Below are 18,797 nucleotides of genomic sequence, written 5' to 3'. Positions count from 1 at the left end.
TTGTGTTACAGAAGGCCTCAGAAAAAAATGGAAATTTGCTAAGTAGAATAAGTAATTTCGTATTCTTTGCACAATTCAGTGTGCCACAGAATGAACTGGTCAGTCTATCAGCTATTTGTAAGTGTATTTGATGTGGTAGATGTGTGCTCTGACAGTCACAGATCAGTTGTTGAGCCTTTGAGAAAAGAGTGGATAGAAGTGCTGAGGACTAAACTTGATATATTTCACCCTTCTATCCAAACTTAATCTTGGTCACATGAGTGTGTACACTTCTCTCAATCCTTTGGCTATAAATTGCTTGAATGAATAACATGATGCTACTTATGGAAAAACTAAGTTTAATGAAGTTGACATTACTTTTTTTTTCTTTTTCAAGATAGTGATTACTTAAAACATTTTAAACTACTAACTCCTGATTTAATTTACAGCTAGATGAAAAATTCCACTCATATAAATATTTAATTTTTAACTTTGTCTCTCTAATTAGTGAAAATACCTGCTCCTCTTTTCTATTTTCTGATTAGCACAGTGTATAAGAGTTAAAGTTTCCATTCAATAATTAACTTTCAAATAATAGACAAGATGGGAAAGATTGAATGAGACTAGAAGAAAATGTATAGTCAATTTACAGAAAATATGAGGATGAATAAACACATGACAATGAGAACTGTCAGATAAGTACAAAGGGAGTATTAACATCTGTTAAAAACAGAGGTATTCCACATTACATTAATATCATTAAAGCCTACTAATATATCATTTCCTAGGATCATATTGTGACTTTACTATCATAAGGTGATTTATAAAAATTTGAATATGAAAATAAAAGCTAAGTATTTTCTAGGACTCTTGAGGGAAGGTAAATGCAACTGGATGAAAATATATTTACATGTCAAGGAGTAAACACTGAGAAGTGAGAAACTAATAGATTTTTATACTGTTTAAGTCTGTGTGTTTGGTACCTAAGCATCTGATCAGATCTAATTGTCACAAAATATAGCCATGATATTAATAGAGTTTGGAATATTCCATGCCAAACCATTTTTTTTTTTTTTTGGTTTGGTTTGGTTTTTGTTTTATTCATGTTTTAGAGTTTTACTGAAGTATAGTTGATTTACAAAATTGTGATAATCTCTGCTATATAACAAAGCGATTCAGTTATATACATCTCCATTCTTTTTCGGATTCTTTTCCCATATAAGTTATCACAGAATATTGGGTAGAGCTCCATGTGCTAAACAACAGGTCCTCATTGACCATGAATTCTGTATACAATAGTGTGGATATACCAATCCCAAACCCCCAGTTCCACCCCCCATTCCCCACCACAACTTGTTCCCTTCGGTAACCATATGTGTGTTTTCAAAGTCTCAGAGTCTGTTTTTGTCTAAACCATTTTTTCTTATATATGCTTTGTTGTCTTGGAAACATTGTCATCAGAATCCCTGGGATTGCTTTTTAAAACTATGGATTTCCGTACCTCATCCCAGACTGTAAAATCATTACTTTTCACAAGCTATTCAAGTGTTAGCACTAAATTCCGGGACACATACACAGAAACTCTCTTCTACTTTCAGGTTAAACCATATCATTTCAAAGCTCAAAAATCTTGAACAACACCCTAATACCTATACAGAATAAATTCCAGCCAAGACTTTCAAGATACTTCAAGTCACACTTCAACAGCTCTTTCTATGCAAATTTCTTAAGGGTCCATAAAGCTTTCATTATGACCCTAAAGAGTTGAGCTCATCTGCACCTCTGTGTCATTGCTTAGGTTCATCATTTAGCCTGGAACTCTTCTTCCCTCTGTTTCTCCACTGAGTGAATGAGACATTCAAGCCTGACTGGAATGCCCACCTCCTCTGAGGAGCCTTTTTCGAATGTTTTTTTCTCCACTTTATGAATGTCAATAGTTCAGCAAATATTATGATTATCATAATTAGTGGCCTATATCTCTGCCTATTTCTCGTTCCTTGAAAGCTCCTTGAGGGCAGAATACCAACGCACTCATCTTTTTATCCTCTGGCCAAGAATAGGAACTGTTTTAGTGTAGACTTTAAATAAATGTTCCACTTCCCTTTTTTGAAATATATGGTCATGAAAAAGATACTGTTCCCTCATTCTTTCCCCAGTAAATGTAGTGTTAAGAGGTTAAGAATGCCAGTTTTTAAAAGAACTGAAAGAAGAATCCAAGGATATAACTGCATCACCTTTAGCTAGAAGCAGTTTGAAGATATAATCTTTTATGGTTGCCAGTGACTTCATATTTTGTAACTCTTCAACTGTCCTGCCATATTACTTGCAGAAAGCAGTGCAGAGGTATGTATTAAATCCCATCTCTGCTGTCAGGCAGTCCCACAAACAAGCAAAATTTCTAGCATGAATTTATGACACTTAAAATTATCAAAGTGGCTCAGGGACTCTAGCTCCTAAAAAAATAATACAAAAGATACATTTTTAGTAACATCTGCGGGACAAGCATAAAAAATGAACCTAGCTATATTTGCAAACTTCTATGATGAATTATGTACTGTCAAAGCATAGGTGATTGCCTGTGAATTGAAATAATTCTAATGTGAAGCAATCAGCACTTATTTTTTTTTTAAATTAGTTGAAGTGAAAGAAATATTTGTTTAAATTTCTATTTCACTTCTTTGGGTGAGAATGACAGGAGGTAGAAATATTAATTTAAATAACTACTCTATCATGAAGCTGAATGGAAATTTCAGATTCTTATTTTTAAGTGGCATGGTTTTTCAGACAGTTTTAAACAATTACCACGTTAAACGTTGGAAAAGAATGATGTAATAGATGGAAACATGGAAATAAGCAGCTTTGGACAGCATTGGCAGTCTCAGTATTCTAAGTTTTCTTCCATTGACATAAGCTAAGATCTGACTAATTCTTCTTTTTCCTGTCCTCACTTAAAAAACAAGCTATGAGTTCCTGTCATGGCGCAGCAGAAACAAATCTGACTAGGAACCATGAGGTTGCCAGTTCCATCCCTGGCCTTGCTCAGTGAGTTAAGGATCCAACATTGCTGTGAACTGTGGCATAGGTCATAGATGCCACTCGGATCTGGTGTTGCTGTGACTCTGGCATAGGTTGGCAGCTGTAGCTCTGACTGGACCCCTAGCCTGGGAACCTCCATAAGCCATTTTGTCCCTAGAAAGACAAAGTAAATAAATAAATAAATAAACTCAAAAAAAAAAATGCTACTAGAGAAGTAGTTTATAAAACTTATTCACACTAAAATATTATTGACATATACATTCTCCTTGTCTCATGAAATCAAACCTCCTGAAATACTGCACACTTGAGCACAGAGGGCAGAAAGAAAGCTCCCAGTAAGATATTGAGCGATAGTTAAAGTATTTCTCTTTCTGCTAGGAGACAACCAAGGAACCCTTCAGAGGCCATGTGTATCCACTCTAGTGAAGTACTCTGGGCTGATCTCATTTTGGATGTCACATAGATAAATCATGAATAAGGAATGTGGTGAGCTTCAGAACTACCAGGCATTACATTGGAACTGGTCCAGATCATCCTGGCTTTGTCCCATGCTTCTTTCCTGAGCTAGAGAACTGTTGAAAATTCAGATTTATTGGTTTCTTTCTTTAAATCTATAGGGGTGAACTTTATATAGAGAGTAGTCAAAACTTTTTCCCTTCATGATAATGCTGTATTAATTCTGAATTCTACTAAAATAGTAACCATGCCTGTTGCAGTTTAACTCTAATACGTACATAGTTTCTGACACACAGATGCAGACAGTACTCAAGAAATACTTATGTATAGATCAATGGAAGGAAAGTAGGAAGAAATGTCTGTAGATTTTTTTTTTCCCAGTTCTAGATAGATAATTTCTAGGGAAACCCTTTTGTGTAGCAGAAATGTTGCGAAGAAAAAGTTAAAAATAGATTTTAAACTATGGACATAATTGTCTATCACAGGACAGTACCCAATTGTCTGTAAGAATCAAACCAAGCTTGCAGGCATAAAAGTGTAGCAAAGGCATTAATTCATTAATATCAGAATTCCTGGTGTGGCACAGTGGGTTAAGAATCTGATTGTAGCAGTCCAGTTCCTGCAGAGGCATGAGTTCCAGCCCCAGAGGATCCAGTGTTGCCACAGCTGCAGTGCAGTTCACAGTTGTGTCTCAGGTTCAATCCCTGGCCTGGGAACTTCCACGTTACCTAGCTATGTGGCTCTTGTCATGATACTCTGGCAAGAATCATAAAATTTCCAGTAATATTTCTTTTTATATTAGATATGGGAGTAGGTCTTGAGATGATAAAGTGAAACTACAAGAATAAGAAGTTTAAAAATATGTAATTCAAGTAAAGTCATCATTGAAAGTGTTAAAATATCTAATGTTAGTCATTTTTTTAAAAACAGCTATTTGACCACAGTAAATAAAGCTAAATGTTTTATTAGGCCCAAACACAATTAGAGAAGTCATAGATTAAATGGTGGATCATCCTCTGCTTCAGATTATCTTCAATTAACAGACCACTTAATGGGTCAATTTAAAGGATTTTAACACACCTAAAGAAATACATTATCATTAGCTACTTTCTCATGAAAAGTTTGTACTCAGAAAAAAAAGTTTTCACTGCTTGTCATTTTGTCTCACAGTCCTTTCTAATTTCCGCGGTATAAATCAATTAAGATTTATTAGCTTTATACAAAAGAACTCCAGTAGGTTTTCAATAATAATTATCATTATCACTGATTAAAGTTATATTGTTCAGGCCAGATGGAGTCCTTTTCCTGTCAGCTAGAATGAGCTTGCATTATGTAGTTATAATGTGTTTGGATCTAAATAAACAGATGGCAGAGTGACAGGATATTATACACTAGTGATGTCAGCAGCAGTGCTTCACAAACAGAATTGCTTTAAATAAACTCCATTGTGCCCAGGATTCTGATACTTTTTAAGAGGGTGACTGGGGTTGCACTTAAGTGTTATATTAACTTGGAAACAGTACCGTTCACTTGCAGAAAAGTATACCATTAGGATTGTCTGAGGTTCAGTTTGAGAAACCGTGTCTGTGGAATCTGTTCCTTGTGAAAGCATATAACATATAGGTTCACTCAAGCAGTCTTATGAGAAGAGAGGAAAGAGAGAGAGAAAAAATATACTGCCCAAATTTTAAGAACTTCCAAAAGGAAGAGTTAAAATCTGTGGGTAAAGAGAAGATGAAAGCATTTGATATAACCCTATTCCATATTTTTGGCATTTGCAGCAGCCACATGGACACAAGTAGAGATTCTCATTCTAAATGAAGTGAGAAAGAGAAAGGAAAACATCATATGTAGAAAATTTATATGTAGAGGCTAAAATGTGGCATGAATGATCCGATCTACAAAACAGAAACAGATCACAGACATGGAGAACAGACTTGTGTTTGCCGGGGAGAGGTGGGAGGGAGTGGGATGGACCAGGAGTTTGGGGTAGTAGACACCAATTATTACATTTAGAATGAATAAGTAATGGAATAAGTAATGGGATTAGAACTATGTCCAATCACCTGGGTTAGAACATGATGGAATATAGTATGAAAAAAAAGTATATATATTTATGACTGGGTCACTTTGCTGTACAGCAGAGATTGAAGCAACATTGTAAATACGTTAATAAAAATTTTTAAAACAAAAGTAAACATCTTGAATAGGCACATAGTCATTCACAATTTATATGAGAAAATTAACAGAGAAGTTTTAATAAGAAGTGTGTTTGAGAAAAACTTGTCTCTGATAGATTTTCATATCCACTTTTTTTTTTTTTTTCTAAAATGAAACCCATTCCATACTTGTGTATTCAAAAAAAGTGGAGTAAACCAATGGAGTTCTGAAGCAAGCTTCAAAGAAAGTTGTCATGCATGATTTCTTCTAGCTAATATTTTTTGTTGAGTTTGTAGGGAATTTCTGAGGCAAATATCCATAGTAGTATAGTCCTTAAAATGAGGATGACACTATAGGAGATAAAGGCTGGTATTTGCAAATGAGGGTAGTATCAATAAAAATTTTAGCAGATGATTTTAAATAATTGAAATTGAGTTTTCTTAAAAAAAAATCAAGCTGTTTTAAATGCTTCAAAAATTATCTAAAGGTGTTGGTTTGCAATTGGCCTCTCTACACAGAGGACGAGGAGAGACAAAAGAAAGAGGCAGACCATTCCAGATTAGTAGGTGACAGGTGTAATAAGCAAGAGAATTTATGTATAAGACTTGTCTTAGGCAGCTAAAGATGAGTGGATATTAGTGCTCACCTGCTAGAATCTTAAATTTGGTATAGAGTTATTAACTGGGTTCAGTCACTTATTCAGTCCAGATGGTCTCAACAACACCTTTCTCTCTCAAGACCATGTGCTTGAAATGGTTGCTAGTATGGTTACAGTTGTAGGGACATACATTTCAAGGACAGGGGGGACTGAGGGGCTTCTAACAGTTTAATTCAGCTCACAGGTCTATGGGCAGCCACAACGTCTTGATGACCTCCTCCATTCTATTGGAAATATAACCAATATTTTATTGTAACTATAAGTGGAATATGACCTTTAAAAATTGTGTGTCATTGTGCTGTATACCTGAAACATATAATAATTGTACATTAGTTATACATCAATGAATTTTTTTAGACACGATATACCTTTGATCAAAAAAATAAATTATGTAATAAACTCTTTTTTGATGGTTTATCACGATTGTAATATATTCTCTTTTTTATAACTTTAATTTTCTTTTAAATGTTGATTTATTCTTAATATTTATTGATATCAGTAAACCATGAACTTTTGAATTTATGTCAAGTAGAATAGATCCATAGAATAAAAATAGTCAATAATAAAATTTGAAACATTTCAAGTAAATATTTACTTTTGACTATCTAAGACAATTTAAATTTATGTATTTCATTATAAACTGATGAGGGGATTTTGAATATCAAGAGGTTGTATTTTAGCTTCATATGTATTCAACATTCAGGTCTTGCTACTTAAGTAAATGAGCTATGTTTAAACTCTAGTCTGACATAAAAGTCCTCATAAAGGAGTAAGAATATTTCCTTTGAAGAGTTAACTCCTAGTCAGAGTGAATGATTATAAGGTACATGTGCTTTTTCCTGTTCTATAGGTGGACGTTGCCATAAGTCCTGTACTGGCCGATGCTGGGGACCCACAGAAAATCATTGCCAAACTTGTAAGTGTTCATAAGTTAAAAAGCATGGGCTTGACATGGTCAAGTAAATTTAATAATTGATGTTTTTAACACTTCTGGTTATCAGAGGTATGAAAACAAGCCTTTACCTCCTGGTAGATTTGCTTCTATCTAAGTGAACAGCCTAATTGCATTGCTTTAACAAGAAATATAATGTGTAGTTGCTTCTTATATTTCTTTGTGGTTTCTAGATTAATGATATCAACACAGATTTGTTGATATTAACTATGACATCAGAGTCTGTTCATCAGAAGAAGTAGGAAATCCAAATTTATGCAAAATGACAATTAACTGCATTTCAAATTAACTGCATATCTCAGTACTTTGCCCAAATAGTTACATCAGTGTTCATTTACTGGAGAAGGAATAAAGAAAGGAAAAGGGTACTTTGTACTCACTCTGTTCTAGGCACAGAGATGTAAACTATGTCATTTATGAATATAGATTCACTATTAAAGCACAATGTATCTTGCCCTTAGTGTATATTTTTTATTGTCTTAGCCATGAAAGTACTATGAGGGATGATCATCACTGTTAAGACATTTAGAAACAAAGTATAAAAAGGTAAAGACAAATATCAATGTTTTCAGCATTCTTAAATTCATATGATGCTTAAACCAGCACTGAACATCACTAATCTTTAGGATAAATGTTTTCTTTAAAAAGAAAAAACAAAATGCTCTATATAAATGGTAGACTTTTCTTCCTGCTGTAATAACAACAGCTGAAATAATAAATGGAAAAATGTGTAGTGGCTATTTGAAATGTATTTCTTTTTTTACCATAGAAGACACATAGAAAATATTATTAAAAATTTGAACATACAAATATTAGATATTGTGGAAATTTGTTATACTGTTGCATGAATGTGTAGACCTAAACTGACTTATTTAATAGAAACAATGTTTTATGGCAGCAATGTTTTGACAAGAATTTTAAGTAGGATTCTAAAGTAAGATTAGATTACTGTATGAAATACATTCACTGTGATATTGGAGACAATGTTTTAATAGCATCCTGCAACCGGCAAGGAATGAGCCTAAATCTACCTCTCTCCCAAACAAAGAATAATTATTCATCTCACAATGTTAATACTACTGAAGGTTAAGAAATCTTGTAATAGATAATGACCCAGGCTAGGCCAATCAGATTCTCTCCCTAAAAGATTTGAACTTGGGATCCAGAGGTGCTAGTTACACTACCTTAGAAAATTGAACCTGAATGGAGATTAAACATAGTTGATGTTTCCATTTTTGATCCATGTGTGCTAAGGCGAAGCAGAAATAACTAGTCTTACATGACACAGAAGGATAAATCAGCCATGCAGAGACAAAGAAGAATTGGAGAGAGAGTAACAATTTTTGAACAGTTTTTACCTCCTTGTTCTCTGGTCTTCCTGAGGGCCCGCTGCACCACTTTCTTTAGGGGTCTTAAGAAACACAGTGTTCTGGTACATATTAACTAGTTTTGTTACTTGCCACCAAGTGAGGGTGGGAGTCTTGACTAAGGAAATCATCAAGCCATAATAGCTCATATTATCAAGTCATTATCCATGAAGTTATTTAATTCGCCTAATTTTCCATGATAGAAATTATGTTTACTATAATAACTTAAAATTTGCTTAATGTTGCTGTGTCTACCCTACAGAGTCTATCAAATTTAAATTCAATAAACATTTACTTGTATCTGGTATGCGCAAGTCCAAATTTTAGAATAGTCTTCACGTGCATACATCTTTATGGCTTATAAGATATTTCCATCTCAAAATTTATTTTTATAGTATTGCTGTTAGTTAAAAGGAAGTTATTATTAACCTCATTTCATAACTGGGGAAATGTAAGCTGAGGAAATGATTAAGGGAGTTGTTAAATTTATACAGCTAATACCTGGGATTTCAACCTAAGTGTTCTCACCTAAGGATAACAAGATTTCCTGTACACCATATTTCATAGTAGTTTCATGGGCAAAGACACAGGATTTATAATCAGCCAGATGATACAAATCCCAGTTGTTTCCACTTTCTATCATGAGAAAGTGATTTAATGTTTCTGAACCTCAGGTACAATAGCTATAAAATGGAGGTATCACCCTAACCTCAGAAGGTTGCTATTTTGGAATCAATACAGTATTGATTCCAAAGTAGCAATACAAATTCAATCAATAAAATCAATACAAATTCAATACAGTAATGTGGTTGAAATGCTTAAATATGTTTTGGCATATACTAAGGACCTAATAAATAATAGCTAATATTATAATAACCTAAAGGAGACACTGTTAGAAACTTAATCCATCTTAAATCTGAGGTAGTAGGAGGGACTGGGAGTTCAGAGTTAGTAGATGCAAACTCAGTAGATGTATTTAGTAGATGTATTTGGAATGGATAAGCAAGGATATTCTGCTTTATGAGCAAAGGGAACTATACTTGATCACTTGGAATAGAACATGATGCAGGGTAATATTAAAAAAGAATATATATATATATATATGTGTGTAGATAGATAGATAGATAGATGTAGGCCTGGGTCACTTTGCTGTGTGGCAGAAATTGACAGAATATTATAAATCAACTATAATACAAAATTTTTAAAGCCTAATAAGATTATTAGGATTTATAAAATTGGCATTAAAATTACAGTAATAATAATTACAGTAATCAAAGAAAAAAATCTGAATGAGAGGCTGTGTAAGGAGCACCTGAAGGCCTGTTCCACATTGTGAAGGCTACTGACATAGGTGGCTGGGGAATAAGAAAGCAAAAGCCCTTGAGTGAAGTGGAGGCCACTTGCCCTTGACATTCTCTCTCTCCTTGTTTGAGCTATTTGAAAGGTAAATTACTGATCCATATTTAAGGAGCCAGCATCCTGAGGCAAAATATATTTTGGAAGTACTCAAAGATGTACTTATTGTAAGACCTGGATTGTAGAAATATGGTCAGATATTTTTAGAGTCCAATCTCATGAGAGATTCCACACAGATATTAGACCTCCAGAGATTCCATGGAGATGTCACATCCATGAATAAATTGTTTTCCAAAAAAAGTGAAAATGTGACATTTTTCCAGGCTTCCTTTAAATTGCTGATAGCCCTTCTGTTAGTTAAAATTTATTACTTACCCTTAGGCCCACTTCAGATGCACTTATCTCTGAACCCTGATTGAACTTTTAAAAAGTCAGAGAACAGGTTGGGCAAGTTTTTGGAAATATTCTGCTTTTGTTGATTGAACACACAAAAGTACATTTTAGGATCTGAAAGACATGATCTTGCATCATTTACAAATGATTTACTTCCTTCTGACCGAAATAAATTCACTTTAGTGATGGTTTCTCTGGAAGTATTCAACTCATGATTTTCCAAGCATTTTCTTTTCTATTCTTTTTTTTGGATAAGTATTCTTTGAGACTTTGCATATGTTAGGGAAGAAAGGTAAAGGTATTTGAAAGCTCCACACCTTAGCTAAGGAAACTAACATTAAGAATACATTTCATTCACCACATTATAACAATGCTGACATGGTCCCACAAGTATTTCCTCCTAAAACAGCAAATATGCCAGGAATTACCCTCCTTGTCACTAAGTGGCAAGAAGGCATGGTAAAGATAAATGATTCAGGCTCTGGAAGAACAACTCCATGATAATGAATGACTTGTTAGGGTGAAATGAAGCAAAGAGTAGTGATCAGAGTGAAAACATTTTTAATAGAGATATGGGAAACAAAAATGCTTGTTGCAATAATGGCACACTTGAAGGGAGGTCTGTAGGGGTCAGAAGTTTTAAAAAGAAGAAATGAGGAAGAGTTTTTGAGTTTTGTTTTTAATAGATTTAGGGAAATGGAAAGAGGGTAAAGTAATTGACAGCTTACCATTTTAAGGGAGCAAAATTTGCCACCCGAAAATATGTCTCTTTGGCATGAGGATTCATTTAGGCTGATTATTTTTAAGGTTCCCCAAACTCAGAAAGAACCTTTGCCCCTAACTGCCTAAAAAAATATACATAGAGGGAATTCCCATTGTGGCTCAGTGGGTTAAGAACCAGACTAGTATCCACAATGTTCTATCCCTGGATGTGGGTTCAATCCCTCGTCTTGCTCAGTGGGTTGAGGATCTGGTGTTTCCACAAGCTGCAGTATAAGTTCCGGATGTGGTTCGGATCTGGTATTGCTGTGGCTGTGGTGTAGGTCGGCAGCTGCAGCTCTGATGATTTGACCCCTGTCCCAGAAACTTCCATATGCTGTAGGTGTGGCCCTAAAAAGAAGAAGAAGAAGAAGAAAAAAAAAAAGAATGCAAATAGAGGACCTGTTTCAGGAAGGGAACTCTTAGCACAGATAACTATAGCATGGACTAGGTGTGGTAGAGCCAGCAAATCTGTTTGTTAAAATTCTTCTCTGGGCTCCATTGCTGCAGGACCCAGCAAACATTTGTGTACCAAACATTTAGTATTCTATCTCCATATCAATTGGCTTTATCCCTTTTGAAGTCCTAAACCACTTTCCCCAACATCTCCTTTGTCTTTCTTTAGCTGAAGATAGTATTTAAGGTGATAGTATTTAAGTATTTGGGCCATTTCAACAAGTTAGCAGTTCCTTGGATCTCTCCAACGCGTAAGTGCTATTAAACTTTCATTTGATTTTCTCCTGTTAATATGTCTCATGTTAATATAATTCTTAAGACAGCAGAAGAATCTAGAAAGATAAAGGATAATTTCTTCCTCCCCAACACTATAGACAATAGCTCACTATGCATATGCATAAAATTTTTATTTTTTAGTAAAATGTGTTAACATTTTGTAACTTATTTTGTCTACTGGTTTGGTCGGTACAGTTAGCTTTGATTGCATATTGAAAAATTTATGTCATTGTTCCTCTATAGCATTTAATAATGTTCATAATGTAAACTATGGATCCAGCAGCTATTTTTTTCAATGTTTTTCTAAAGTTTTCTAAGAGCTAAAATAATTTTCTAAACAAATTTCTTTAAAAAACCCCAACACCAAAAGGCAAAATTTAGACAACTTAAAGGATTTTATAAATACTAAAGTGAGTAAGCTGTGGTTATAGAATCTATCCAGGTTTCATTCTTACTGTTTTACTCATGAGTATGATTTGCTAACATAACTTGAATTCATTCTTTTTAAATACTTTTGATATTAGAGCACCATGACCCTATAAACCTAACAGAAATATTTTTCACATAGTTGCAGAAGGTCAAAATAGAACTTATGAAGGAATACTGAGAGCCTGCATTATACATGGAGCAGTGACTCAAACTTGAAAGTGCTTTTAAGCTCAGTTAAATCATGGCCACATTGCTCCACAGCACAGCTTAAGTAAATTGATTCAGTGGATTAATGTACTCATGTCAGGGGAGACAAACTTATCTGCTGTGTGAAGTCTGAAGCTTATAGTAGTATTATTTAGCAGGCTTACTGGTAAGAATGACAACTCTCTCTATTCAAAACAACTGAGTCCTAAGGTTTGAGCTCATAGGTTTAGGTATGAGAGAGACTAAGCTTTAAGAAATAAATAATAATGATTAAAAGAACAAAGTTATCTCTGTCCCTGCAAGATATATGAAGCATACTTATCTCATTTAAAATAGATACTATATGTCTTTTTTTTTTTTTTTTTTTAATCTTTAAGCACAATATCAGGCCAGCTTTCTCTAGCCTCCTATTATCAGACTGGTGGTTGTTTCATTTTACACATTCCTTTTGTCATCTCAGTTAGGAACTGCATTTTGGAAGGTTGGGGAAGCATGTATCACAGTATTGCCATTTTATTCCCCCAACCTTATGCATTTTGCATTAAAGTATTTATAGTTGTCTTTAACTGCTGGTCATATAACTAAAATTTCCTCAACTAATTACTACTTAATACACTCTTGGGTCTTCTAGGTTGCTTTATAAGTGACATTTCTTGCTTAGAAATGAATCGAAAAATATGTGCCCTTGACAATATGTTAAAAAATTGTCTCAAATCAAAATATTACACCAAAAAAAAATGATAATCAAGAAATGCATGTTTCAACTATTGGAGTAAACAGGTATCTTCTGACCATTGAAATCTTCACAGTAAATTGATTAAAGTTTAGGTGTTATTTTAACCAAAGGAAAACTTCACCCTTTATTTCTACAGTATTCTTCCAAGCTAGATTACCTCAAAATCTTTGTTTTTAATTAAAAATAAAATATCAGTATATCTGTTCTGTTGTATATAATTATGGATGGAGGGTATTACCATATTGGCAAAGTAAAAACTTCTAAACAACAGTTCATGTTTTGTATTGTTTTATACAGACACTATAGAACACACTAGGGAAACTTAGGTATTGTTTAGCATTGTTCTCATTAATGTATTATGCTTGTGACAAAAAAATAACTTTCTATAGCTGCAATATATTAAAACTTTCAGTTTAATAATGGAAAAAAAAAGCACTTGGTCTGGCTTATGGATTCTATTCACCTCTAGGGAAAAATTTAGAAATTATCTATTTATATGTTTATTCACTTTAAAATATATCTAGACTCCTTTGAAGTGAATATTAAAATCTAAGAAAATAATTATATATTTTTGTTCCTCAAAATTTCAGTAAGCAAGTATAGCAACTCAAAACTTAATTATATTTTTCCATGAAACTTCCAAAAGTTTCCTGTAGATTATAAAACCAAAATTACAAAGTATGACAGTAATATACTTATTATACTCAATACATGCAAACACATATAGTTTGTTCAAAGTTTACTTGTATTACAGTCTTTGTGGAACAAACACTGTTTAAAAGAAGGTTCCAATGTAGTAAATATCCAATTAGGGCAGAGAAAAACAAGTACAAGCTAATGGGGAAGGAGAAAGAGCTGAGCCAGCAGGCTCGATCAATCAGGATAAGAGCAAGCCTTTGTTAAAAGCCAACATCTTTAATTAAAACCCTTGTATTTTACTAATAACTTTTCATGTCCATAAGCCTTCTTATTGATTTCAATTATTTCCTTTTTATTTCCTATTTTGGACTTGTAGTTTCTGGAGATAAGGTAAAATTAAGGGAAACACTATGAGACTGATTATTTGCATATATTTCCAAATTTATACCCATATAAAACATTTCCAAAAGTGACCCAATAATTTACTTATAGAAAATTAGATAAAAATATCTCCTAACATGCTATTCATTTTGATAGTATGTGTTGTAATTTGCTGATCTTTCTAAAAAATTTATGGAAAGGGATGTTCATTTTAACTATAGGAGATCTAGTTATTCAAAATACTCTATATAATACAGTTTAATGTGATTCAGGAGACATCATTTAATGCCATGCCAAAGGCTCCAAGAGTTATGAAGGACGTATATTAAATTGTACCTATTCTCTGGAAATGCTTTGGGTATGAGACAGAGATGAAGAGTTTCTTTGAACGTCAGACAGAATGATGAACTGGGGGCATCAGGAATCTAGAGACATGGTTCTAGCTCTAAACTAGTGTCAAGGACTCAGTTCTCCTCAAGTTCCCTCATCTACAAAAGGAGAAGATTGAAAAAGATTTCTATTCATGCTTTTTTGCATGGTTAGGGTATTTACATGTGTATGTAAATGCACACACATATATGTGTTGATTAGCCACAAATATAGGTGATGTAGACATAGTCATAGACATGGCTGTATGTACAGATAGTGTGGGGGAATTGATTGGTGTCAGTTGTAGCCTATTGTTAGTGATGCTCTCCACTAAGAACTGAGGCACTCACCTGGGCCTCTACTATTTGTGGAGAGACCTGATAAACATTTTCCTGACTAAAGTCAACACTCGCTGAACCAGCTCTTGCTATTATACCTGCGAGGAATACTTCAGTAACAACCATCAGGGAAATTTGATAAAGCAAGGTTTATTATCCACAGGTCTCAGAGCTCTGGCAGACACAGTGGCTACACAGTGCGGTCAAGGGTAGAGAAAGAAAAAATGTGGACCTGGGACTCTGCCTTTATTTAAGTTGAAGATGGGGTACTTAGGGTTTTACAGTTTCATTCTTTATTGGCAAATTTAAAATGTAGGAGCAGGAATCAGGGTGTGGGAATGGAAAAGTGGAATCACTTAAAACAGCAGTCGTCTAGATTACCTAAAGCTTTGTCAAAGGAGAATTGCCTGAGTAGGGACAGTCTGGCTTATCTAGGGATTTTACTAGCAGCTATTTCATAGAGCTGACAGTATATTGAGATGGATGTCTTTGAAATGGGTTTCTTGGCAATCAAAAACTTAATGTCAGGCATTTACACCACAGGAATGCAGCCTGAATGGGGTAGAGGTAGATAATCTATCAGTGAGGTCAGAGAGTGAGTCTACACATTTAAAGGACTATTGAGAGGACACTGTGCAGAAAAGTCAGAATATCTGCAAATGTTAGGATTAGCAGAATTTTTGTTTTCCTGATAGTAATAACAATGTTTTCCGAGTGATTCACTGCAAAAGAATTGAGTATCGTCGAAGTATCTTTAACTGTAGTAGAGTTCAAAATTATCTGCACACATGAGAGTCCTCCGATGAACAGAACACTCATAGTCACTGTTTGCTACAGGAATGGAAAAAAGAGAAGTGTGAGATGTCATTCTTAGAGAAGCAAGTACTTACACACCGCTGTCATGGTTAGGAAATTGGGCAAGCATGGTCTACCTTGCATTAATCTGAGATGCATCATCCATTTATTGACTTAATTGGTTCAGTTGGAGGAAGAATTAAGTGGCATGGGGATGAAGAAAAAATGAAGAGGATACTGGATACTTATCGGTTGTTATGTCGAGCCACATTTTCACTTGTTATACAGAATAAATGAAAATTCCCTAAATATGAGACATAGTCCATTTCTCAAGCCAATATCAATTGTATGAATTAAATTTGACAATTTAAAATGGTATCATGCATGACTGCTTCTCTCCATCATGAATCCTTTCAAGATAAATATTGCTATACTAATTAATGGTAAAATTATAATAGACACAAAACATAAGTTTCACACATAACTATCTCATTGATGATAGTTATTTTTGTTTTATCCAAAGCTCTTTGCCCACGTTGGTTATAATGGAGCTGATAGATCATTATGACTACTGAGGTTTTGTTCTAATTTGAGTATTTCTTGAACTCAAATAAGTGTTACCCAGGTAAATTGTTTTTCTCCACAAGGAGGGTGTTGCATGTATTTAAGATGTATTCAATTTCATTGACTATGGAAAGGGTGGAGATGAGAGAAAGGCTGACTCTGACACTTATAGATTATCACAGATAATTTAATATAAAAATCAAACCACAGTATTTTATCAAGACATAACAAAAAAATTAAATGAGTGGAGAATTACCACATTCCAAGATGAGAAAATTCCTACTATGAAAACATTACTTCTTCTAAAATTAAACTATACATTTAATCATCTTCAAGCAATTCTCAATGCTATGTTTTTAATTGAACAAAAATAGTCTGAAGTATTTCTGGAAAATGTATTTAATAAAATAACCAGGCTTCTAAAAAGAAAAGCTCTATGGGAGGATATCCCCCTCAGTATTGAAATATTATAAAGTAATAAGTATTAAAACAGCATGGTATTAGTTCATAATGGAACTGGCTCACTAGAATTTGATACAAAGTCCAGATAGAAGCTAAAGTCTATATAGTATTTTTTTTGTAAAGTTAGTATTTTTTTTTTTTTTTGTCTTTTTGCCATTTTCTAGGGCCAATTCCTGCAGCATATGGAGGTTCCCAGGCTAGGGGTTGAATTGGAGCTGTAGCCACTGGCCTACACCAGAGCCACAGCAATGCGGGATCTGAACCACGTCTGCAACCTTCACTACAGCTCACGGCAACGCCGGATCCTTAACCCACTAAGCAAGGCCAGGGATCGAACCCGCAACCTCATGGTTCCTAGTTGGATTTGTTAACCACTGAGCCATGATGGGAACTCCCTAAAGTTAGTATTTTTAATGAGAAAAATATAGGCTATTCAATAACTGGTGTTGGAACAAATGGTTCAAATATGGAAAAAATAAAGTTAGATCCCCACCATAAAACAAGGCATGAGATGAATTCTACATTAAAAGTTTAAAAGGCATCAGATACACTGTAGATTATAGATGAATTGTAGACTAAAAGTTTAAAAAAGCATGAAATAGATAGTAGACTAAAAGTTAAAAAAGCATGAAATAACTGAAAGTACTAGAAAAGTATAAGTGAAAGCTATGGCTTGGTAGCAGTCTTTTTAAAATGACATAGGAGGTAGAAATTAAAGAAGAAAAAGGTCATTTCAACTGCATTATACTGTTTTGCATTTTAGAAACAAAATATTTTAATAAAATTTAAAAGATTTAACAAATTTACCAAAGAAACTTGCAAAATGAGTTTTGCTTCTCTTATAATCAATTACATATTTTTAAAGAAAACTAATAAGTATTATCATGTTTAGACTGCCAAAATTTAAAAGTGCAAATTCCTTGTGAAGATAAAAATATATGGAGTGAAGCAATCTTAATTACTGTCTTGAATTTCTTTGGTTGTATATTTTGCACTCCCTTAACTACCATATTACTATGGAGTTACAGCAGGGAGGTCAAAGACATATGAACACCAAAGAATGACATTGGTTATTTCTTTGGTAAGAAAATAAATAATTTTTAAAATTTTTGCATATTTATAGTGACTGATATTTGTCTAAGTACATGTATTGCTTATAGAATTTCAGAATTTAAAAAGAAAGAACAGCAAAAAAATTACACTCTTTCTATTATGACTTATTTTGCAATTTCCAGGGATGTCCAAAGTTTTTTTCTACATCAGAGAGATGATAATTCCTTTATAACAATGAAGTAATAATGTAAAAAAGCTTCATTTAATATCTATAAATATGTTCTTTTCTATAAAAACATTACTTAAAGAGAATCTGAAATTTTGTTTTATCCTGGTTCACAGTTTAACTCACTGAAGTGTAGGACAAACTAGGATTTAATTACCCCAAATTTTCAGTTTTGATTGTCAGAATAAAAAACTTAAAATTCTGGGAAATGCCAGTCTCAATGGCACAACTCTGGAGAGAATGCATTGTGGCAGGCATAGTTGTGCAATGATTTTCCATAGCCTCTGAGATCATAAAACTTCAGACAAAGAAAATTTCATCTCCAGTGGCTTAAAGTTCCTGAATTTATTAAAAGGCCAATTTGCTGCACATATATAAATGAAGCACTAAAATTAGTTCTCTAATTTTGTATGTTGACCTTTGTCCATGCAGTTGAAAACTGCTCTCCAACTACTGGTTGCAACTCGTTAGTAGACTGTAAAGTCACTTCCACAGACCCTGAGCAACAATAAATTTTTATTGAAATAGAATAGATTAGAATAAAATAAACCAGATTAGAATAGAAAAGACTGTATCAAAATGCTTTGCATATAATTAGGGTCGATATAATTCCTTAAAACGTTTCATCATGGTTTTGTGTACTGAGCAATGATGGAAAATGTTTGTACAATAAATTGTGACTAAAAAAAATAAAAATAAAAGTTTGAAAAATCATGAAAAGGAGCAGCATTTAACTTTTAGGCAGGTGTG

General features: G+C 33.7%; 1 protein-coding gene across 6 annotated transcripts in view; it reads left to right on the top strand.

Moving 5' to 3' along the window:
- The window catches only part of ERBB4 (erb-b2 receptor tyrosine kinase 4), a 1,134,420-nt gene that overhangs the window by 787,638 nt on the left and 327,985 nt on the right, over positions 1-18,797 (top strand). For all 6 annotated transcript variants that reach the window (XM_084998988.1, XM_084998989.1, XM_021075968.2 and 3 more), the window contains exon 5: positions 7,140-7,205. In XM_084998988.1, the coding sequence (XP_084855114.1) occupies positions 7,140-7,205 (66 nt within the window). The remainder of the gene's footprint in view (positions 1-7,139; positions 7,206-18,797) is intronic.

The sequence above is a fragment of the Sus scrofa genome, chromosome 15 (genome assembly GCF_054392235.1).
Source record: "Sus scrofa isolate SSC_HxYL_T2T_F1_AM1 chromosome 15, Sscrofa_HxYL_maternal_Yorkshire_Landrace_v2.0, whole genome shotgun sequence".
In the NCBI taxonomy this organism is placed as follows: Eukaryota; Metazoa; Chordata; class Mammalia; order Artiodactyla; family Suidae; genus Sus; species Sus scrofa.
This window is presented reverse-complemented; position numbering and strand designations above follow the sequence as displayed.